This window comes from Haliotis cracherodii, unplaced genomic scaffold, assembly GCF_022045235.1.
Source record: "Haliotis cracherodii isolate W230 unplaced genomic scaffold, xgHalCrac1.p SCAF_29, whole genome shotgun sequence".
Lineage (NCBI taxonomy): Eukaryota > Metazoa > Mollusca > Gastropoda > Lepetellida > Haliotidae > Haliotis > Haliotis cracherodii.
This window is the reverse complement of record NW_027266285.1, coordinates 4,553,178-4,574,602: the sequence shown is the minus strand read 5'-3', so window position 1 is coordinate 4,574,602 and position 21,425 is coordinate 4,553,178. Positions and strand designations below refer to the sequence as shown.

The following is a 21,425-nucleotide window of genomic DNA, read 5'->3' as shown; positions in this document are numbered from 1 at the left end:
GGGACGAAATTTGGCCTTCAAATCCTCAAGCCTAAATGAGCGTATAAAGCTTGCAGTTCCCGAATCTTGGTTATTTTTTAATCCTCCGGTACTGCTAACACTGGATTTAAAGCTACCAAATAGGTAGTGATGGTGCTACCTTTCAAGTGTCGTTTGGTACGCAAGTGTAGAAGATACTCGGCCAAGAATTGAGGTGAGGCTTAAGTCGAATCTTGAGCCTTTACTTTACAACAGGTCTTAAACTTGTGCCAAATAGCCTTTCTTACCTAGGGCTCTTTGTAAATGAACCAGGCATGTAAATGAAACCTGCCTGGTGTGGGGTGTGGTCGCCTACTGTGTGGATGTACCAGTAGGTTGGGCCAACCCGGTAGAGGTAGTGGTTCATTCCTGCAAGGTTTCTTAGGTCCATGAACCACCCACCCACTGGCCACCAAGGGACAATCAAAATCAGAGCGAGGCTCTTGGTTGCCCTTATCTTTTGCATCACCTTGGGAAGAAGTTCTGGGGGTGGAAAAGCACATGCTTTTAACCCCTCACGTGGGATGCTTCGTGCATCGACTGCCAAGGCCTGTGGATTTTACGAATAGGTCGATGTTGGGTTTCCTAGGCTCTGACGAATGAGATGGAATGCCTCTGGGTGGCGTTTCCACTCTGTGGGCACCACTCTGTCTGGCCTGGATACAGCATTCTGACAAACGGGTACGTGATGGACCAGGAAGGGAAGACCAAGTCGATCCATCAGGTTGAAAAACCTGACCGTCTGTTTGAGCAGAGAGTGTGAGTGAGTGGTCCCCTAATTCTGCAGGCACCAGACCACCGTGATGTGTCAGTGGAAATGGCGAGTTGGGTGTTTTGAAGGTGCTCCTCCAAATGTATCATTGCGAGTATGAGCACCTCCAACTTTAAATTGTTGATGTGCAATGTGCACTGTGCGCTGGACCACAACCCTGATGCTGTCTGGTCCTCTAGATGTGCACCCAAATGTTGCAGAGATGTGTCTACGAACAGGCGGGACGTCGGGGATAACTCTGTTAAGGAGACACCTACTAAGACGTTGACACTACTGTCTACCAATTGAGGTGAGTCTTGAGATGGACCGGAAGAGCGATGGATATGGTCAGGTCCTGTCATCTGATCTCAGGAACCAGGCGTAATTGCAACTGACCCCTGATCGTCAAGTCCTGAGATGATGTAAGCAGTCCCAGAAGCACTTGCCATTATTGAAGTGTGATGGGCTGCTGCAGGGTGGGGTACAGATGGCGTAAGATTTTTATCCATCTGTCCCTTGGCACTGATAAGAGGTCTAGATCTGTCTGAAATAGCCCTTCTATGAACTTGAATCAGTAGGATGGGATTAGTTTCCGACTTCACCTTGTTGACTATCCAACCAAGTTGATAAAGCAAGCACCTGGTGAAGTCCCAATGATCGGTTAGGATCACCGCCACTAGATGATTCAGTATGCAGTGGTCAATCCACTGAAATGCCAAATGGTACGACCGCTCACTGGTACTGGTACTGGAACTGGAACTGGAACATGAGGAACTGCTGGTTGCCGGGATGAATAGGCACATGCAGGTAAGCATCCTGCAGGTCGACGCTGAACAGGGAATCGTAAGCATTGATGCTGTCCCTGAGCAGACTCAAGGTAATGAGACAAAAGTATGCAGGACACTCTAGGTAACGATTGTTGAACAGTGCAAGGTTGTGTATCATCTGCATCATGTTCGAATCCTGCGTGAGAATGAGAAAAATGGGAGAATAGAACCCTGGTGTTAGAGTTGGGGTTTGCAACAAGGTCTGTATGTCGGTCCCCAACAACTGATGGGTAAAGCTACAGCTCTGGTGCTGTTGTCAACGGAGGCTCTGCACTCAAGCTGAAGGAATACCTGTACCTTATGATGTCTGCGATACCGATCCAATTTCACCAAAACAGGCCTAGTCTCCCACCTACTGGTGTGTCGACTATTGGGATGACTGGAGGTGGGAGAACCCAGTAGTGATTGTCCACTGGGTCAATGTTTCCCCCTCATGTCCCAGTTCCTAGCCTGTGAACTACCCCATTAAGATTGATAGGAGCCTTGGCCCCTGACTTGTCCTTTGCCACGAAAGGAGGGCTGATTGGTGGTCTGGTCATTGAAGAATGAGCTTCTTTGTCGATAATTCCCTGACTTAGACGCACGTTGATCAAGGTTCTGGGATACATGTTCCATAGTCTTGAGTGCTGTCTCATCTTGAGTATGTGTTTTAGTTATTTGGCCATTAAATAATGTAGCGGGCCACCATGGCTGATGGAGCAGCCAGTGCTTAACTTTAGAATCCCAATTAGATTAGGCCAGATACCCAAGATGGCAGGTGGCGGTAATCTCAGCTAAAGCCGCCTTAAGGATATTGCACATGTCAAATGTCAATCTCAATCTGCCTTTGTTGGAAATCTACCACCATCTGGAAATGACTGATCCTATTGGCATTGGTTACGGAAAAATCTTGGTCCATAGCATGAGATGAGGCAATGGCTGACATGGGTTTTAGGGACCGTCTGATTTCCATTTCTTTGAAGGCGAAAGAGCTCTCAGGGATCTTGATGGTAATAGGCATGGACGAGCCTGTCATCGAATGGAGATCCTCATCCAAGTCATGAGCTGGTCTGCCACCCCAAAGGCGTGCATTGGAAAAATCCCCATTCAGCGCTCTGACCATATACTTTAACATGGGGTCAGGTGGAATGGAAGTAGGGTGCAACCAGATTGTGTCCCTCTTATTGACGCCTGAACCAGGGAAAGGCGTTACCGCTGACAGAGGGTCAGCCATCCAGTCTGGCATCCCAGCAATACCTAGATGCATATCTCACTCCACGGGGTTGTCAAGCGATTCAGCTATTGACACCTTTGAGGAGTCCAAATGATATTACTACTAACTGTGGACAGGAGAACGGCTCCTGGAGTGCCATTTGGAGTTAGATGCATTGAAAGATCGTCTAGAAGCTGTACTGGGGGACAATGAGTCCTGTGACATGACCAGAGATGATGATGGAGTACCCAAGCACATCCCTGGTGTAGCCAGAGCTGTAGATGGGACTGCAAGAGACGCCGGAGACACTACAGGTGATTGGGGAATAGCACGCGCTTGGGTAAGTGTATTCACCAGAAACACTGGTGGTGGGTAAGACCCTGAAGGCGCTACTGTAGTATGCAGATAGGTAGGTGCCTGAAAAAAGGGAGGGGCATGCGCTTGTTGATATATGGCTTGCATAAAGGATTGTTTCCACAATGGGTACATAAAAGGCGCTAACAGGAAGAGTGCTTGGGGTGCTGCCGGGAACCCGGGAGGCACAGAGAGTAATTGGTCATGAGGGTTGGAAAGCGCAGGAGTAGACAATAAGCCTGGGGCGCAACCAAGGTAGCATTGGAAGAAAGCGTAGGCATAGTCGCAATGCCTAAAGGTGCATGCTTTCCGTAAAAGCCTTAAGGCTCAAACACTAAGGCTGTAGCCGGAGGAGATGCCGTCAGGGTAGAAGGCGCTGATGTAGTAGAAGCGCCCTGAGGAATAGTATTACACTATAACCATGGATAAAGAGCTAAAGGTATTTACACACAATGCTCATACCTAGCCAGCCATGAAATACAGAACTATATTCCCGAAGCACTGCGAAATGTTAGCAATTCGAAATGGAGGAATGGGTACAACAACAAGTGAAAAACTATGATACACTGTCACGTTCACGTCTAATAATAATATATTATTGCATATAAAATACACCAAACCGGACACCACCCATCACAGGGGGAAGGATATGGGGTGTTTTTAAGAGAAGCGTTGAAAGTCACAGGGACAGCAAATAACAAAAATTGAGGGCCAATTAGCAGCACATGTGTTCTGTACGGTGACCAACGATGATATGAAGAAATCTGTCATGTACCACTTTCAGGTGGTGTGGCAGCTAGAGACAGGGAGGGTCCTGCTTCAGAATGGAACAACACTTTTCTTTCTTCAGCAGGATCAATCACAGCTTCACTTCTGTCAAAAGGTAAGTAGTGAATGCATTAAGGAGTAATGGGGGATAAGGTAAAACAATTACACATCATCAACATCAGACAAACTAACTAAGGTCAAGTAATAGTTAGAAACCGAGACTGAAAGGTCTGAGGTAGATCACCTACAACGACTCCCTGATAGGGAACACAATGAAGCAACAGGGTCCACCTACAACCACTCCCTGATAGGGAACACAATAAAGTTACAGGGTCCACCTACAACCACTCCCTGAAAGGGAATACAATAAAGTAACAGGGTCCACCTACAACCACTCCCTGATAGGGAACACAATAAAGTTACAGGGTCCACCTATAACCATTCACTGATAGGGAACACAATAAAGTAACAGGGTCCACCTACAACATCTCCCTGAAAGGGAATACAATAAAGTAACAGGGTCCACCTACAAAGACTCACTGATAGGGAACACAATAAAGTAACAGGGTCCCCCTACAACCACTCACTGAAAGGGAACACAATAAAGTTACAGGGTCCACCTACAACCACTCACTGAAAGGGAACACAATAAAGTAACAGGGTCCATCTACAACCACTCAATGAAAGGGAACACAATAAAGTAAAGGGGTCCACCTCCAACCACTCCCTGATGGGAACACAATAAAGTAACAGGGTCCACCTACAACCACTCCCTGAGAGGGAACACAATAAAGTAATAGGGTCCACCTACAACCACTCACTGATAGGGAACACAATAAAGTAACAGGGTCCACCTACAACCACTCCCTGATAGGGAACACAATAAAGTTACAGGGTCCACCTACAACCACTCCCTGATAGGGAACACAATAAAGTAATGGGGTCCACCTACAACCACTCCGTGACGGCGAAAACAACGAAGAAACAAGTCCCAGCTACAACCACTCCCTGATGGAGAACACAACGAAGAAACAGAACCAAGCTACTACCACTCACTGATGGGGAACACATCGAAGAAACAGAACCCAGCTACTACCAATCACAGATTGAGAACACAACGAAGAAACAAGACCCAGCTACTACCACTCCCTGATGGGGAAATCAACGAAGAAACAGGACCCAGCTACTACCTCTCCCTGATGGGGACCACAATGAAGAAACAGGACCCAGCTACAACCAGAAGAGGAGGAGGATAATCTGACAAGTCTGAAGGTGACAACTGTGACAACTAATGCCAAGAGTGACATGATATTTACATCTGCTATGATGTCACCAGAAAAGTCACCAGAAGGATAGAGAAGGTGCACGGGTGAGAATGTACGAGAAAAATGAGAAAAATTTTAAAGTTAGTATAAAGCAACAATATATGGCCCAATATTCCACTTGATGCTATTTTGAACTCAACAATATATATGCAGAGCCCTGAAAAAGACATAAACTTTCCGAAGCAAACAAAGCTGTTCTTTGAATTACATGCAATTTTAGACAGAAGGACGCTACTTCCAGCTTTACAAGTGAGTGAGTTGGGTTTAATGCCGCTTTTAACAGCATTCCAGTTATATCACAGCATGTCAGCTTAATGTGGGAGGAAAGCCCGAAAGGATGCAGGTCTTTGATGTTTGTAACTTTGGTGAGACCCACGAGCACGGGTATGGTGCTGACAAACCTAGAAACATAATCGGGGTGAACCGGAATTCGAAAACACAATCATAATCTTTGTGTATAATTCTAAGAATACTACTTCTATTACATCAGGAAATAGTCCCTCCAACCTCCCCAATATATCTTACATCTAGTCGATGAAGGTTATTGGACAGAAGTGATGTTTCCCTGCCTTGCGCATGCGCAGATGCAGTGTGACAAAGGATAGGGTCTACTTCAAAACTATTTGGATAATTGGCAGTGAAGAGGACGTCTTTTGAAAAATCTAAAGATTTTATAGAGTGATTATTGCTAAAAACAGGAATTTATGGCTATGATGTAATAGAGGTAGTATTCTTAGAATTATACACAATGGTAACTATTGTTTGATAATTCCTACGAATAGCCTACCTATTACATCAGAGCCAGTATTTACCAGAGGGACAGGTTGGATCTGTCATCTAGTACTCCCGAATAACTGGCAGCAGTGAAGAAAGGGAATACATAGAAGAAATGGGGATATGAACCAATGACTAACTTTCTGATGTTACCCTTGGCAAACCTGAAGAAAACTTTGGCACTTGTGGCATCCTTCCCGTTCTATGACATCATAATTGTTACCTGTTTTGAGTGATATATGACCTAAGTTATGAAGTTTAAATCCAGTTCTGAGGTCTTTCATGACCCCACTTCCAGTTTTGAGAACATCTATGGCGACACTTTTTGTTCATTCTCTTTGTGACATCACTTGAGTCACTTCCAGTTCTGAGGTCATCTATGACATCCCTTCCGGTTAATCCTTCATTGTGACATAGACATATACCTGTTGCTCTATAGCCAACCGCATATATACTTATCTCACCTCAGGTATAATAATGACATACATTCCCACTGATGACATGTTTCCTGTTACACATTGGTGATAATACGTATCCTTTACGTTAATTCCGGTTCTGAAGTCTTCCACGATGACACCTCCGGTAGTTACACATGTTATGCCGAATGACTAAAAATGTAATAACCCTATCACTTTATGATCTATGATCCAAGATGTTAGCCAATGATCCGTCCAACCTAGTTGACATAGTGTAAAGGCTAACTTACCTTATTTTTTGTTATTTTCTGGGATCTTCACATCCCCTACACCCTTACTTCCAAAGAATAGGGGTGGATAGACTACGGAGTGACTATAGCCTGGGCCGCCACCAAGGGCCCCAGGGAGTATAGTCCTCTAGATCGGGTTGTACGTCTCGTAGATAAAAATGAGTAAACGTATTGTGTTGACAGCTTGATGCCACTTGTTCGATGGAAACTGATTTCCATGAGGCAAGGCTTGTTGCTAGTGCACGGATTTCATGAGTCTTGCTTCTTCCCCATTTTGGTGTTGAGAGCTGGGCTTGACAATAACTATCAGATATAGTGTTCTTAAGCCATCCTGCCACAGTAGCCTTAGTAATGTCCTTTTCTGACAAAGGCTTGCAAGAGAGAAGGAGCCGTTTTCCTTTCTTTCTGTGGTTCTGCGTAGCTGAAATATAGTATTTCAGAGCTCTGATGGGGCATAATAGTCTATCTGAATGATCCACTGTTTTGCTCAAAGATGGAATAGAATAATGTCTATGACCTAGAGGTCCAAACGCTGATGCCTGGTTTTTGGCGATATCATGTTCCAGTCTTGTGTATGCGTAATAGATGAGATATCAATAGCATGAATCTCAGACACTCTGGAAGCTGTAGCTAACACTAAGAAGAAGTCTTTTCAGAAGTTGTTAAAAGTGTAGCCTCTGATGTTGGTTCACATGGTGCCTCCATCAGGGCAGACAGTACAATGGATAAATTCCATTTTGGGAAAGTGTGTGGGATTTTAATATCTTCCAGTGAAAACGATTTCTTGAGTTGACTTGGTGAGAGCCCACGAATAGACCATCATGTTGTAGAACTGAGGCGAGTAACTGTACCATGTCTAAGTCTTTTCTCATTTCTCAGGTGAAGTAGAAAATCAGCCACTGTAGGTATTGTTATAGTTTCGTCATGCAAACCTCTTTCTATTCACAACTAGCAGAAGTTTCTCCATCTGACGTTACAGACAGCTGAGGAAGTTGGGCTCCATGAGCTAGCAACCGCTTCTGAAGCTGATTTAGAGAAACTTGCATCTTTGACGCGATAGTTTCCAGGGTTGAAGGTGGGGATTTGCCAGGCTGCCGTAAACTACGTACAATTGTGGTTGGCTGAGGAGATCAGGACGTTCTGGTAGTTTGAGAGGTCCTTCTATGAGTAGTGGAAGCAGTCTTGGAAACCACACTCTGTTGGGCCATGCTGGGGCTATCAGAATTATGACAATCTGTGTCCTCGATCATCCTTAATACTCTGTCCAGGAGAGACCAAGGAGGGAAGGCGTAGGCAAACATCCCCTGCCAACTTATGGATAGGGTGTCGACCTGGAGGGCTAATGGATCTGGGACTGGGCTGATGTAAACGGGAAATTGATGGTTAAGGCATGTGGCAAACAGATCTAGATAAGGGGTATCCCACTTTGAGGTGATCCATTTGAATACCTCAGGAAGGAGAGTCCATTCTGTGAGTACAATCTTGTGTCTCCGTGATAGGAAGTCTGCAAGTATGTTCACTTTGCCCAGTATGTGCCGTGCTTCTATCCTGCAACTCACTGAATCTGCCAAGGCAAATAAAAGCATAACCTCCCTCAACAAAAGTGCTGATCTTGTGCCCCCTTGATGTTGTCTGTAGCTATCAGTACTGACGAGTGGTGTAGTAGATGAGACCTTAGCTTGATTGCTTTGATAATGGCTCTCATTTCCAGACAGTTTATGTGTAACTTTTTTTCCTGATTTGACCAAATTCCTTGGATTGTGACTTCATCCACATGCGCACCCCACCCTTCGCCTGATGCGTCTGTATATAGATGATGTAACAGTGGGGGGAACATGAGAGGAATGCCTGGCATGACATTTTGACGAAGAAACCACCATCGTAGTTCCGATAGCTGGCTGTGAGGGTGTTGTATTTGTCTTCCAGTCCCATAACTCTGGTGGTGTTCATCCACGCTTGTAGTGGACGTAACTGAAGTCTGCCTCTGTAAGTAAGATCTTGGCAAGACATCCACCACGATGTGACCTGCTGGGTAAGGTCAAGGGCACTCTGGATCCTCTCTATAGCTCTTAGATATCTCTCCTCTGGGTGTTATAGAATTCCTTTTAAAAGTTGAAACCTCACCCCTATGTACACTATGTCTGGGGTTGGTATTAATTCCAACTTGACAGGATGTACCAGGAAACCCATAAGAGATAGGAGTTGAATAACAAATATTGTACTCTGCTATATCTTGATCGGCTGAGAGGAAGTTGTCTATATGGCTATATAGACAACTTCCATGGAGTCTTACAAGATTTAGATGAGCAAAGCCGATGATGGAGGTGATAATCCGTGTAAAAAGCCATGGCGCTTTTGATATTCCGAATGGTAGCAGGTTGAATTCGAACCTGAGACCGTTTACTGCAAAGTGTAGGCAGGATCTACAACTTGGGCGAATAGGCACAACCTTTTGACTGATACCATTTGAAACTTTGGGGGTAGTCTCTGTTGAGTACCTTTAGGTCTATTATCATGCACACCTTTGTAGAGTTCTTTTGGGGGGACCAGAAAAATTGGAAAGTAAAAACCATTTGTAGTGTCTGACTTTTGGAGGATTCTGATGGCCCCTTTGTCTAGTAGTTCTCATATAGCCAAACTCGTGGCCACTAACTTGAAAACGTCGTCCTTTGGGGTGGACTACAAGCTCCGGACACTGTTGGAAAAGGAGTTTGTACCCTCTTTTTACCACTTCGATCAGCCAATGGTCGTCCGTAATTGACGTATAGTGACAGATAACTGCCGACTGCTCCTGCAGTAGGCTTTAAGATGAATTTTGGTATTCGGTAATCGAGGTCTACTAACATAGCAAGGCGGATCCGTGTGACTCTGGGTATCGGCCAACTGCTTTTCATGAAGCTAAGATGCCAATGAGATAGTAGAGTTTGGAATCTCTGATTTGTGGTGTGTGAAATCTCATCAATCACAGAGGTGAGTCTGCCGTTGAAGAACTGGGGCGCCAATATTGACTGAGACATCAAACTTTGTCTTAGTGGATCTGAGATATTGTGTCCAACCTTTTGAGTAAGCAGGAATTGTGTGGACATCCATACCTGTGCAGTTTGAAGATCTTCGTGCATCTTCAGAATGCTGTCCAGCGCGCTATGAATGAATCCAACTTGTTTCAAGTTCTTTCAACTTTAGTGTCACAAGGTTGGCCAGCAAATCCCTATCTGATGCTTGCAGCAAACCAGTTCATGTACGTGCTAATGTTTATCATCTGCTTACTGACATTGTCAAATTCTTTGAATTTGTTCATCTCGACATTCATCCTCATATTTGGGTGTCTGACCAGATCCAAATATTCCTCATCAATGGTAGGAGATGTGGAGAACGGAAAATTGTGTGTTTTATAGCATTGTCTCCCATTATGGCGGTAGGGTATGCTGAAACTTCTGCTGGTAGAAGCGTTTATTTTCGCATTTATTTTAGTGACCACATTTTCAGTGAATGACGATAAGGTAATGTATGAAAACCTTCCCTCTTTTCTACAGGATTTCCAAAACCCTCCCATTCAATAAGCACCGGATCATCTACCTCATTGCTTGGTGGTTTGACAGTTGGGATCAACTGATAGATTTCATAAATGATATCTTTAAATGTGTAGTCGTTAGGTTTAAACATGAGTATACTGTATTCATCATGAGAAGGGCCCATAAAATCCTCTGGGTAGTATACCCCCCAGCCTCTTGACACTCGGTATCACGTGGTGCATGCTTTCCTCTCTGCTGCAACCCTTGGCTCGAACTGCACGAGGATTGTGCTGTATAACTGTAATAGCTAGGTCATTTAAAATTGTCTGAGCTATTGACAAGGTTATCACATGAAACTGTGGCTGAGGGAGCACACTTTTTGTACTGGGGATCTTTAGCATGATTTACCTCAATCTTTGGCGGGTAAGGTTGATATGCCTGGCTGGAAGAATAGTGTGTATTTTCGTGAGACTCACATGGTACATGTTTCCTTTCCCGAGATGCAAGGGGTAAGGTAGGGCTATGGTGAATACTCTACCTAGATACAACGCATCTTTTGTCCTATGAACCTTCTGACCTGTGACGTGTATGTAAATGGGACTTTCTATTACAATCTGAATCATGTGATCTAGATCTGGTCATAGATTTGCATGTTGTTTTAGCTTATTTATATCCTGTGATATAGCTTGGAAACGTTTGTCAAACATTTTGGACATGGTTGTGGTCAATGAATGAGACCATTCACTCATACTCAAGGGGGAGAACAGAATAGATTTGGGTTCACATGTTTCCTTAAAACCATGAGTGACCAAACTACCCATAACACCCAGGCATAAGGCTGGTCCCAAGACCAGAGCTGGATGCCTGTTCCTTAGTTTGGGGTGGGTGGGTCTAGTAACGTGATTTTCCCTCAACAGAAAAAACTTGTTCTCTTCATACATCAACCTTTTGGTGTCCGTGTGTTTCTCTGAGGAAGTCAGTTTACCTGAGAGATAATACTTCTCTAAATTTGATTTTGATTTAGTTTTTTTGGTTTTGGGAGAAAACGATGTAGAATTATTTTTGTTGAAAAATCTAAAGATTTTATAGCGTGATAATTGCCAAAATTGTGATTTCATGATTAATAGACATTTCCAAGATGCCGAGTTAAGTCCCACATGAACTTCATCTGTCAATTCCACAAGGACTCCGTCAGTTTATTTCAGCAGCCCAATCTACAACCTTGTGGCTCTCAGACACAATAGGCTAGGATCCATGATGTACAAAAACGGGCCACTCGACAAATTATTCAAATCACTCCCTAGTATGGCTACTGTTCTTGTCCTAGATAGTGCACAGGTAGGGGAAATGATAGTAGATAGAGAGACAGCCAGCAAACATATTGAGTTGGCTAGTGCTGAAAGATGGGCCTGCACTACATTACACATGAAATATCGTGGGTTTTTTCACTTTTCTCATTGCAGGTTCCTGGGTTAGTCTATTTTCACCTGAACCAATAATAGTTACAACACACCTGTCCTTTAAGCTAGCACCTATTTTAAGTTAATTTCCAATGCTGTTGATGTTGATGGATAACATACATTCCCTCATGTGTACAGAAACAACCATATCAAAAACACAAATGGTACTATTTTAACAGCACACCCGCAGATTGATAATGGATTCTACTCTCCAGGTCCTTCACTTTACTTGTTATTTTGATGAGTTGATCCAGCCTTAGATGGCAGCAGTTGTGAAAGCATGATGGGGCTACCCTCACCTTTGACTAGTAGTTTGTCTCGGACTGACACCCTTCTGGGTATCTCGGCTTCAGCTGCATCTTTCTTAGCCTGACTCTGCTGCTTCAGTTTTTTAGATAAAGTGATCATGCTGGAAATAAAGGACACCTTATTATTAACATCATGTACACATCAACACCACTGGCGTTGCAATAATTTCAATAGTTGGGATACTGAAAATCCCAGCACAAATCTTGTTAAAATTCTTCAAAATTCTAGTTCTAGCATAAAGATTATTTAGAAAAGTGTGCTAATCTAATGGAAGGCGAAATGAGGTTTAACGTTGCGTCCAAGATTATTGCACATACATAGCAACGTGAATGCACGAGTGTGTGTGGCTGCCACTAGTCCGCACTAGTGCCAAGTTTATAGTGCTAAGCCATTGTTTAACATGAATACCCCACTTGGACACAGTATACTGACTACGAGCTGACCAGTCCTTGTTTTAGCCTGTTTAATGCCAAGCACCAGGCAGGGTAACAACAAGTACAATCTTTTAAGGTCTTTTGGTATGACATGGACCAGAGTTGAATCCTGAACCTTCCACTCCCCGGGCAGATGCTCTACAATGACACCAAAGGGCAGTTGTGCTCATGTAAGCAATGATAAGAGTACTAAGACATTCATGCAAGTGATAATGTCATGTCAAACTACAAAACAAACAGCATGTTTTGCATGGAAGGTAGCAGTACTAAAGGTACATCCCAGCAACCCGTATATTGCAGACTGGACCAGACAAAACAGCAGTCAATAGCACAAGCATCAGTTCACTTCCTGTGACAAACATAGATCACACAGGCATATTCTTCTTATCCAAAGTGGGAACAGCTCACTAGCAACCCGATCAGCATGTTCACAAGGTCATGAATCAGACACACCTTTCCCAGGCAAGGGAGTTAATTGACTATAACAGTCCAGTTTCCACCCTTGCCGAAACAGGGTGGGAATTAGGGAGTTATACTTTGGATGGACTAATGAGACTGAAGTATGCCAGACACCTTCAACAATTTTGACTTTCGGACAGATTGAGGTATGCCAGATACCTACAACAATTTGGGCTTTCGGCCAGATTGAGGTATGCCACATACCTACAACAATTTTGGTTAGTTTGAAGTATGCCAGTGACCTTAACCATTTTGACTACATTGAGGTAATCTAGATACCTTCAACCATTTTGACTACATTGAGGTATGCTAGATACCTTCAACCATTTTGACTACATTGAGGTATGCTAGATACCTTCAACCATTTTGACTACATTGAGGTATGCTAGATACCTTCAGCCATTTTGGCTAGATTGAAGTATGCTAGGAATGTACATATTACTTCCTTAGTATTGGTTTCCAAATTTTTCTGAAGCCATTTTCACTTGTTTGCAAACAAATACACTTAGTCTCAAATAAGAAGCGACCTGTTGAAAGCCTTTCAGGGCACTTTACTTATTGGTTTGCATTATATATAGATATACTACTACAAGTTTAACAACTGCAACAGTGACTTGATTTGCTGGCTAACTTAACTGACATGACAAGAGACTGGGATACAATCTGTAAGGACAGCGTAAATACTCTTTGAGGCAACATCTCTAAGCATTTTCATAACACTGATTGGTTACCAATCATCTATGAAGCTTTCGATATTATTTAGGGCACATATCAACCAATTTCATCCACTTAAACAGACAAAAGAACAATAGAAGCTCATCAGATGTCTTTATTTGGGAATGCCCCCGATGGTTTTATTTCAATTAAAAACAGTAACCCTGTAGTGAGAGCGTTTTCGGATTTCAGATTTGTGTGGATAATATGATTGCTACTCCCTTGTTCTCATTCATGTTTCCGGGTATAACCTTACACATCTGTGTATTTGTCGTCATTCACTTGATGCTTAGTTAATGAATATAATACAGGTATAATTAGTGGTAGCACCACTCAGATTACCTGACAAAGGTTCCCATTTGGCATTTCTTATGTCTGGGATAATTATTCAATCTAAATCCAGGTTAGAAGTGGGGTGAAATTTGTATGTTATGTAATATGTACATGACAGTGCAGCAAGAGAGGAATGATCAGTTGAGTTATAAAAAACATCCATCAACCAAAATTTATTGATTGATTTATAACTGTAAATCTTGAAATTAATACGAGCGTGAATTAAATGCAAAAAATGTGAGTGTTCTTTGTTCTCATTAATGAAACTCCACATTTATGTCTCCAAAATGACTATCAACAATAAGACGGCTTCACTGCACCAACTTGAATATAAACACAAAGACAGTTTACTGAGCAGTTGTAACAAGTGTATAACAATGTCATTCAAAGAATAGGAATTACACAATAGGCATCCAGTGAGTTATCACTTCTGGGGTCAAGAATTCTACCCACTTGTGTCAAACTAGGCATCATTGACCACTCCAGCAGTCCAGACAGAGGCCACCCACGAAATACTTCATCAAAGGCCGACACGACCCAACGCACACTGATAGGCTTCATCACACTCTTTAGATAAACAGCCTTTGTCTTGTCATCTGCCTTCAAGTTTGTTGACATCTTCTCCGCATAACAATCAGTCAACTGTTGTTGGTACAATTATTTTATTGCTTTTGAACTTCCTTAATGCCAGTCATCAAAATAAACATATAAACTGTGTTGTTTGATGTGATTTACAGTAATCACTGTTATCTCACACAGTGGATTTGTCAAAAGGAAGTGTTTACATGTACAGTAAACTACCGGTACGTTTATAATAAACACTTCTTATAATGAACTGACTGACATAACAAACTGTTTGTTTGGTCCTGGACATTTGCTGTATATTTTATCATATAAAATTGATGGATATAACGAACACGCTTATAACGAAATAACAGATATTGTGAATTCTCTCTGTGGTCCCATGTGGACTCTGCAACAATAATGTTAGATTGAGCTGCCTATCAAAACGTGCGGCTGTTCAAAGTGGCAATAAACAATTGAAGGCAATTGATTTACTCAAGTACTGACACCTTGTCCTCAAATTACATCCTTAATTAACGATGAGGATGATGGTTGAAATGTGTATAACAAATGACAGATATAAAGAAACAATAATTACTGGTCCCTCTGAGTTCGTAATAACCGTAGTTTACTGTATGTGTAGGCTTACTAATCCAGATGGAATACACCCATATCTGGGTCCGAAGTGCCTATGTTAAAAACAACATACTTTGTTCTAAGCATTAGCTGATTACGTTGAATGATGATGGTTACCTATCTCAATGGAGTATTTTAAAGAACCGTGGACATCATGAAAATAATTGTCACATGTGCTATCTCAGCTGACCAATGAGACTTGACACCAATGTGAAACGCCTGAAACAAACTTACATGATCAGTTGATGAGACAAGTTATAATATTCCCAAACTCTCCATCTATTTTTAAATATTAAATTGTTACAACATCAAGTGACATCAAACAAGTTTCTAAGTACAGCTGCAGATGAATGGGTTATTATCCTTTATGTGGATATTTTTGGATACATTCCTTGCACAACGTAACTGCCTAATATTATACATATAACTTTGCTCAGTTGTAATTACTATATTTTCATTTTGTTTTCAATCATTTGCTGTAGCATTGAACAGATTCATTCTTGTTCCTCTATGTTTTCCTGAGAATTTCTTTGATGCGAGACAGACAACACTAACTTGTTGTTTTCACAAGCCTTTTTTCATTTGTAGGCATGTATATGTCATAGTCAATGTGTAAAATGTGATTCACTCGGGTAATTTATAAACTGTTCAAATATTTCATTTTACAAACTGATTGAAAAATCTGTCCATTTTTTTAATATGATTTAGCATTATTTAGCTAAATCGATTTATGGTCAGCTCCACATAATAACTACAAGTAAATATCCCTATTTACCATTTGTTTACAAACATTCACCTCTTACAACATACGTCATTTCTCCCATGACATCACTACTTTTAATCCCCAACCGTCAAATCATTCTAACAACACGTATGGCTGTTTGCAATTTCACCTCCTCCATTCAAACATCACAAAAGACTAATTATGCTAGGATTAGAATTATAAAAATATACAAATGTACTTTGACTTTTGTTTTCTTTAACATGTTTAAATCTATCATTTTCAGTCAATGGGTGACATAAAAATGTTTGGAATTCATTATCATAATAAATCAAATGGGCAAATGTTTCAGTCAAGATATTCAGGTGTTTAATATATTTTAGTCATTTTACACATTCACTATAACATAGCACACAATACAAAAAGCAATGTTCTGGCGAAATATTTACTTTGTGTTACTAGTCAAAATAAAGTAAACGAAAATCACACAATAAAAGCAAGTGACTTTGGCACCATTACCGTTGCTACCCCCCACAAAGATACCTACATTTCCTTATTATTTCCAAGACAAATCTGTATTTCATTTCGCTGATCAATGTGACGATACACTCTAATACTATCAATAAAAGCGAAAACTGTGCTTAATGAAGGCGCAGCACAGATCGCGAACTAGTTGAGATTTTGGGGATATCATCAGGTTACTCACAGGAAAAAAACAATAACAAAGGCAACAACCAGTCTTGGTAAAATGCTGTAGATCAGTGCCCCAAAGAGCTTTTCCTAAGAACAAAAAATGTTATTATTTTCTGGTGCTCAAAGCATTTCCAGTTGATGAACCCTATGTTGCGCGTCCGAACGGACGTGTAGTCTGTCTGATATTCAGGTCATCGATAAACTGTTTGAAACTACATCACAAATACGATTACATAGCTTTGTGACTGTGTCAGCAATATGATCAATATCAGTTCGATGGAAAATAATGCTCACATTTCACATGAACAGACAGTAATATATGGATACCACTTAGTTCTTCCAAAATCCCATTTCGACAAGTTTCAACTTCCCCAAACAACAGTATACCTTCTTCATAAACACGAATATATGGCGTTATGAAGTCGACGATAATGTCAGAACGCAAACATATTTCCTACCGGAACCGGAAGTTTGAGTGAATGTCCCCCATAATGTAATAATAAAGAAAACAACATTACAAACTGAAATACACCTTATATAATGTAGGCTTCAAATTTCGATTTACTTAAACCATGTTACAAAATTAGCTTTTGTTTCACACAGCCAATCTATCGAAAAGTATTGTTGATGTCAGAAGGGACACAACACGGAAATGGCAGAGTTCGACTACCCGTGGCAATACAAATTCCCTCCGTTTTTTTCGTATGTATGAAACGTTACTGTGGTGCATGTTGTGGTGTAGAGTATGCTGTTGGAAATGTAGATGTGTCCGGTTATTGCAGTCTTGTAAATATATATATGCTTTGACAGCCATTAGGTAAATGTTTTGTCCAATTTTCGGTCATTTGTGAAATGCAGAATAATTGACTATCACTTACACTACAGGCAGGTGGAGTTCGACTACCTGTGGCAATACAAATTCCCTCCGATTTTTTCGTATGTTTGAAACGTTACTGTGGTGCATGTTGTGGTGTAGAGTATGCTGTTGGAAATGTAGATGTGTCCGGTTATTGCAGTCTTGTAAATATATATATGCAACAGAATAATTGACTATCACTTACACTACAGGCAGGTGGAGGCTAAATCGGCACCTCAGTAAAATGTCATCGGTCGAAAATTGCTACCTACTGTTGTGCGACAACGGCACCTCATATTTTAAATAACGATAAGAAAATTAATGCGCTTTGTTCATTATTAGTTCATTTATTTTTTATTTATATCCCATTTTCACCTGTTTTCGCAATGTACGACCAGTACGCAGTAAAATCATATGCGTTCTAATAAAATCATTTCATTTTCTGTTTATGTCAACAAATATCTTTCAAAGCATATTCACTCACATTTTATTGACTGCACTCTTCAAATTTAGCTGTCGCTTGCCACCATTGCAGCAGTGGCCAATATTTGGGAGATGCATCCTACGTCACCGATGATGTTTCACATGCAGAATGTATGGTGCACCGTTGATAAAAACCAAAACCAACATTTGCCACCAGCCAGAATCACCAACTCTGAACCTACATATCCCTGCTTCCGGATCCTCTGGCCTGGGTGGTCCCTGCCTTCAGCGTTCCCTAGATAGGCCTAAAAGCATATGCTCTTCCTCAACCTGTACTGCTTACCATGGTCCTAAAAATGATCAAACACACAGAGAATCTATCTCTGCTTTTGAACGCGCCTTGGTGGTCGGCTAGGAATTGGTTCATGGACCTTCGAGACCTCGCAGATTGCGACCCTCTCGAAACTCCCGGGGTGGCCCCGCCCCTGCTGATGCACCCTCCCAGTCATTTGCCACACCCACCTCCAAGACAAGTTTTGTCTACACGCTTGGCACATCTACATGGGTCCCTCAGTGCTAAAGGTTATTGACCAGAGCAGCAAAGGCTATTGCATTAACTCATAGACCTTCAACACTCTCTTTACAATGACGATAAATGGATTTCCTTTTAAATCGTCACACAGATGTCATCACATGGCTCACTGTCACCAGGCGCCTCTTCACTGCACTCTGATAGAGCAAGAGCTACACACAATAGTAGAAGTTGCCCACCTACGAAGAGAACATGTCACCACCATTCAGATTCATAGGACGTATCAGGCTGCGAGGATTGAGAGTCCTCTGTTGAATGGAATACTCACCTTAGCCTATCACAAATGCCTGAGTGGGTAGCAGTTGTGCCCTCCCCAGGTAATGCGGTTGATAAGAGGGATACCATTTGGTCACAGCCCATTTCGATACCAGTGGATCCTGTGCTCAAGGATATGGTTAGGGCTCTAGATTTTACAAGGCTTATGCTTGCGCCATCATTCAAAGTGCCAAAATTCAGGAAGAATGATTTTCCTATCCATGCCTTTGCTGTAGCAGATCAGGCACATGCTTTGGATGAGGACTTACAGAGAATGACTGGCTCTTCGAGACCAACCACGCTGAAAGTACCAGATACCAGATTCACCTACATTGTGTCTGAAATCAGGCGTGTACTAAAACCTTTATCTACACTCGCGTCCACAATTCGTGTGATGGAGGAGGATTTATCTGAGGTTAACCCAAACTGAATAGACTTTATTCAGACTGAGGTTGACAAACAATAATGTCAGATCGACCACATTAGGAACCACCTCTGAGCTACCTTAGCGGGGATCACCCGTTATGGCAGGCTTGGTCACTTAGGGCTCTCCAACTAGGATTTGGAGTTGAAGCGCAGGCTCCTCTGTCAGCCATGGTTAGCTAGTGTTCTGTTCAATGACCAAGTCACGGAAACACAAGCTGAGGTCTCCAATTACACTCGGGATGAGATCATGCTCAAGGTAATTTTCTCCCAGCGCTTGGGAAGGTTGGGCAATTATAAACCGAGACACTCGTCCCTCAAGGACCAGGACCAGGATTCCTTTCGGAGTAAAGGACGTATGAGAGGCAAGCTATAAGGCTCTTATCATTCCCAGAATTCAGTGGTAAATTCGAGGGCAAGGGCAGTGATAAGAGGTGTTGGACAATCACGACTGGGAACTCCAACTCCCAGTTGTCCCAATTGTCAACACCCCTGTAGGTAGGAGACTGAGCCTATTCTTGCAGAATGGGCCGTACTGAAGGACATCTTCATACTCAACGTACTGCTCTTACGGCCACCGCCTTAACTTATAGGTAGCTCCACCGTTTACCACAACTCCTCCACCCTGAACTTATTCAAGCAAGCAACATCTGCTTCTAAAATCCAACAAAGACATATTGTTGAAGTAAAGAGCTGTAGAGATTGTACATGCCCCAGCGTTGACACCAAGCTTTTACACTCCTGCTCCCGGATCCGCAGGCTTGGGCGGTGGACATGTTCAGTATCCCCTGGGAAGGGCTAAAAGCGTATTCTTTTCTGCCACCTGTACTATTTGCCAGGGTGATACAAAAGATCAAAGAAACAAAGAGCCTTGCTCTGACTTTGGTCTCACCTTGGTGACCGGCGAGATTGTGGTTCATTGATCTCAAAAACCTTGCAGAAGACAATCCACTACCCCTCCCAGAGTGGTCCAATCTACTCATCCACCCTCACAGCAAAGTACCTCACCCAACATCAGGCACGTTTCATCTGCATGGGGGCGGTCGGGTAGCCTAGTGGTTAAAGCGTTCACTCGTCACGCCGAAGACCTGGGTTTGATTCCCGACATGGCTACAATGTGTGAAGACCATAATTCCTGCGAATACCTTACCTCTATTACATCATAGCCATAAATTCCCATTTTGGCAATAATCACACTATAAAATCTTTAGATTTTTTTCAACAGACGTCCTCTTCACCATGTTCACTACCAATTATCCCATAGTTTTGAGGTAAAACCTATCCTTTGTCAAACTGCATCTGCGCATGCACAAGGCAGGAAAACATCACTTCTTTCAAGTGAGTGTTGGATCAAAAAGCAAAACGTTTTGCTCATCAATCCAAACATGTATTGGTTAATAATTCACAGCTAGTACAAGATCTAAAAGATTACAACAGTCAACCTACTATCGTCATTGGATTATAGCAGACAACCTATGATCATCAAGTTTTGCAGCAGATGACCTACGACAGTCAAATCTTGCAGTGGTATAAGAAGCAAGATCGTTGACGTAAGTCAGTAGATTTAGTTTACATATTGTGGGGTATGGATGCCTCCCCACTACCGTCATCAGGAGTCTGCTCAGGCTGCGGAATTGATTAAGCGATCGGGGACCCTCACCCTAGATGTAGTACTTGTAGAAAGAGCATGTGCACTCCAAGATCAAGATGCACATACTGCAGAGACTTATCAAGGGAAAAATTTGACAAGCCCTCTAAAGCCCTAAATTGTCCTAAGTCTTACTCCAGGCGGAAGACTAGATCATCGGACAAAAAGTCTACATCAATCTCTCCCCAAACCAGAACTAAATCTAAATCAAATGTGGAAAAGTGTTCTCTCTCTGGTAAACTGACTTCCTCAGAGAAACACACGGGCACCAAAAGGTTGATGTATAAAGAGAACCCAGTTTTTCCTGTTGAGGGAAAATCACGTTACTAGACCCACCCACCCCAAACTAAGGAACAGGCATCCAGCTCTGGTCTTGGGACCGCAGCTTTATGCCTGGGTGTTATGGGTAGTTTGGTCACTCATGGTTGTAAGGAAACATGTGAACCCAAATCTATTCTGTTCTCCCCCTTGAGTATGAGTGAATGGTCTCATTCATTGACCACAACCATGTCCAAAATGTTTGACAAACGTTTCCAAGCTATATCACAGGATATAAATAAGCTAAAACAACATGCTACTCTGAAGATATGACAAGATCTAGATCACATGATTCAGATAGCAAACAAAAGTCCCATTTACATCGTCACAGGTCAGAAAGTTCACAGGACAAAAGACGCG

General features: G+C 42.3%; 2 protein-coding genes across 3 annotated transcripts in view; one reads left to right on the top strand and one right to left on the bottom strand.

The window, feature by feature from the left end:
- Window positions 1–17,009, bottom strand: part of LOC139473481 (NEDD8-conjugating enzyme UBE2F-like) — a 38,167-nt gene extending 21,158 nt beyond the window's left edge. Inside the window, exons 1-2 of one of the 2 annotated variants that reach the window (XM_071256083.1) lie at window positions 16,938–17,009; window positions 11,987–12,096 (exon numbers count right to left, since the gene is read on the bottom strand). In XM_071256083.1, coding sequence (XP_071112184.1) covers window positions 11,987–12,095 — 109 coding nt within the window. In that variant the 5' untranslated portion in view covers window position 12,096; window positions 16,938–17,009. Of the gene's footprint in view, window positions 1–11,986; window positions 12,097–16,844 lie in introns of both variants that reach the window. The other variant, XM_071256082.1, reaches the window with a different exon arrangement.
- A 183-nt stretch (window positions 17,010–17,192) lies between these two features.
- LOC139473498 (vacuolar protein-sorting-associated protein 25-like) overlaps window positions 17,193–21,425 on the top strand; it is a 37,754-nt gene continuing 33,521 nt past the window's right edge. Inside the window, exon 1 of the mRNA XM_071256118.1 lies at window positions 17,193–17,252. Within this exon, the coding sequence (XP_071112219.1) occupies window positions 17,203–17,252 (50 nt within the window). The 5' untranslated portion in view covers window positions 17,193–17,202. The remainder of the gene's footprint in view (window positions 17,253–21,425) is intronic.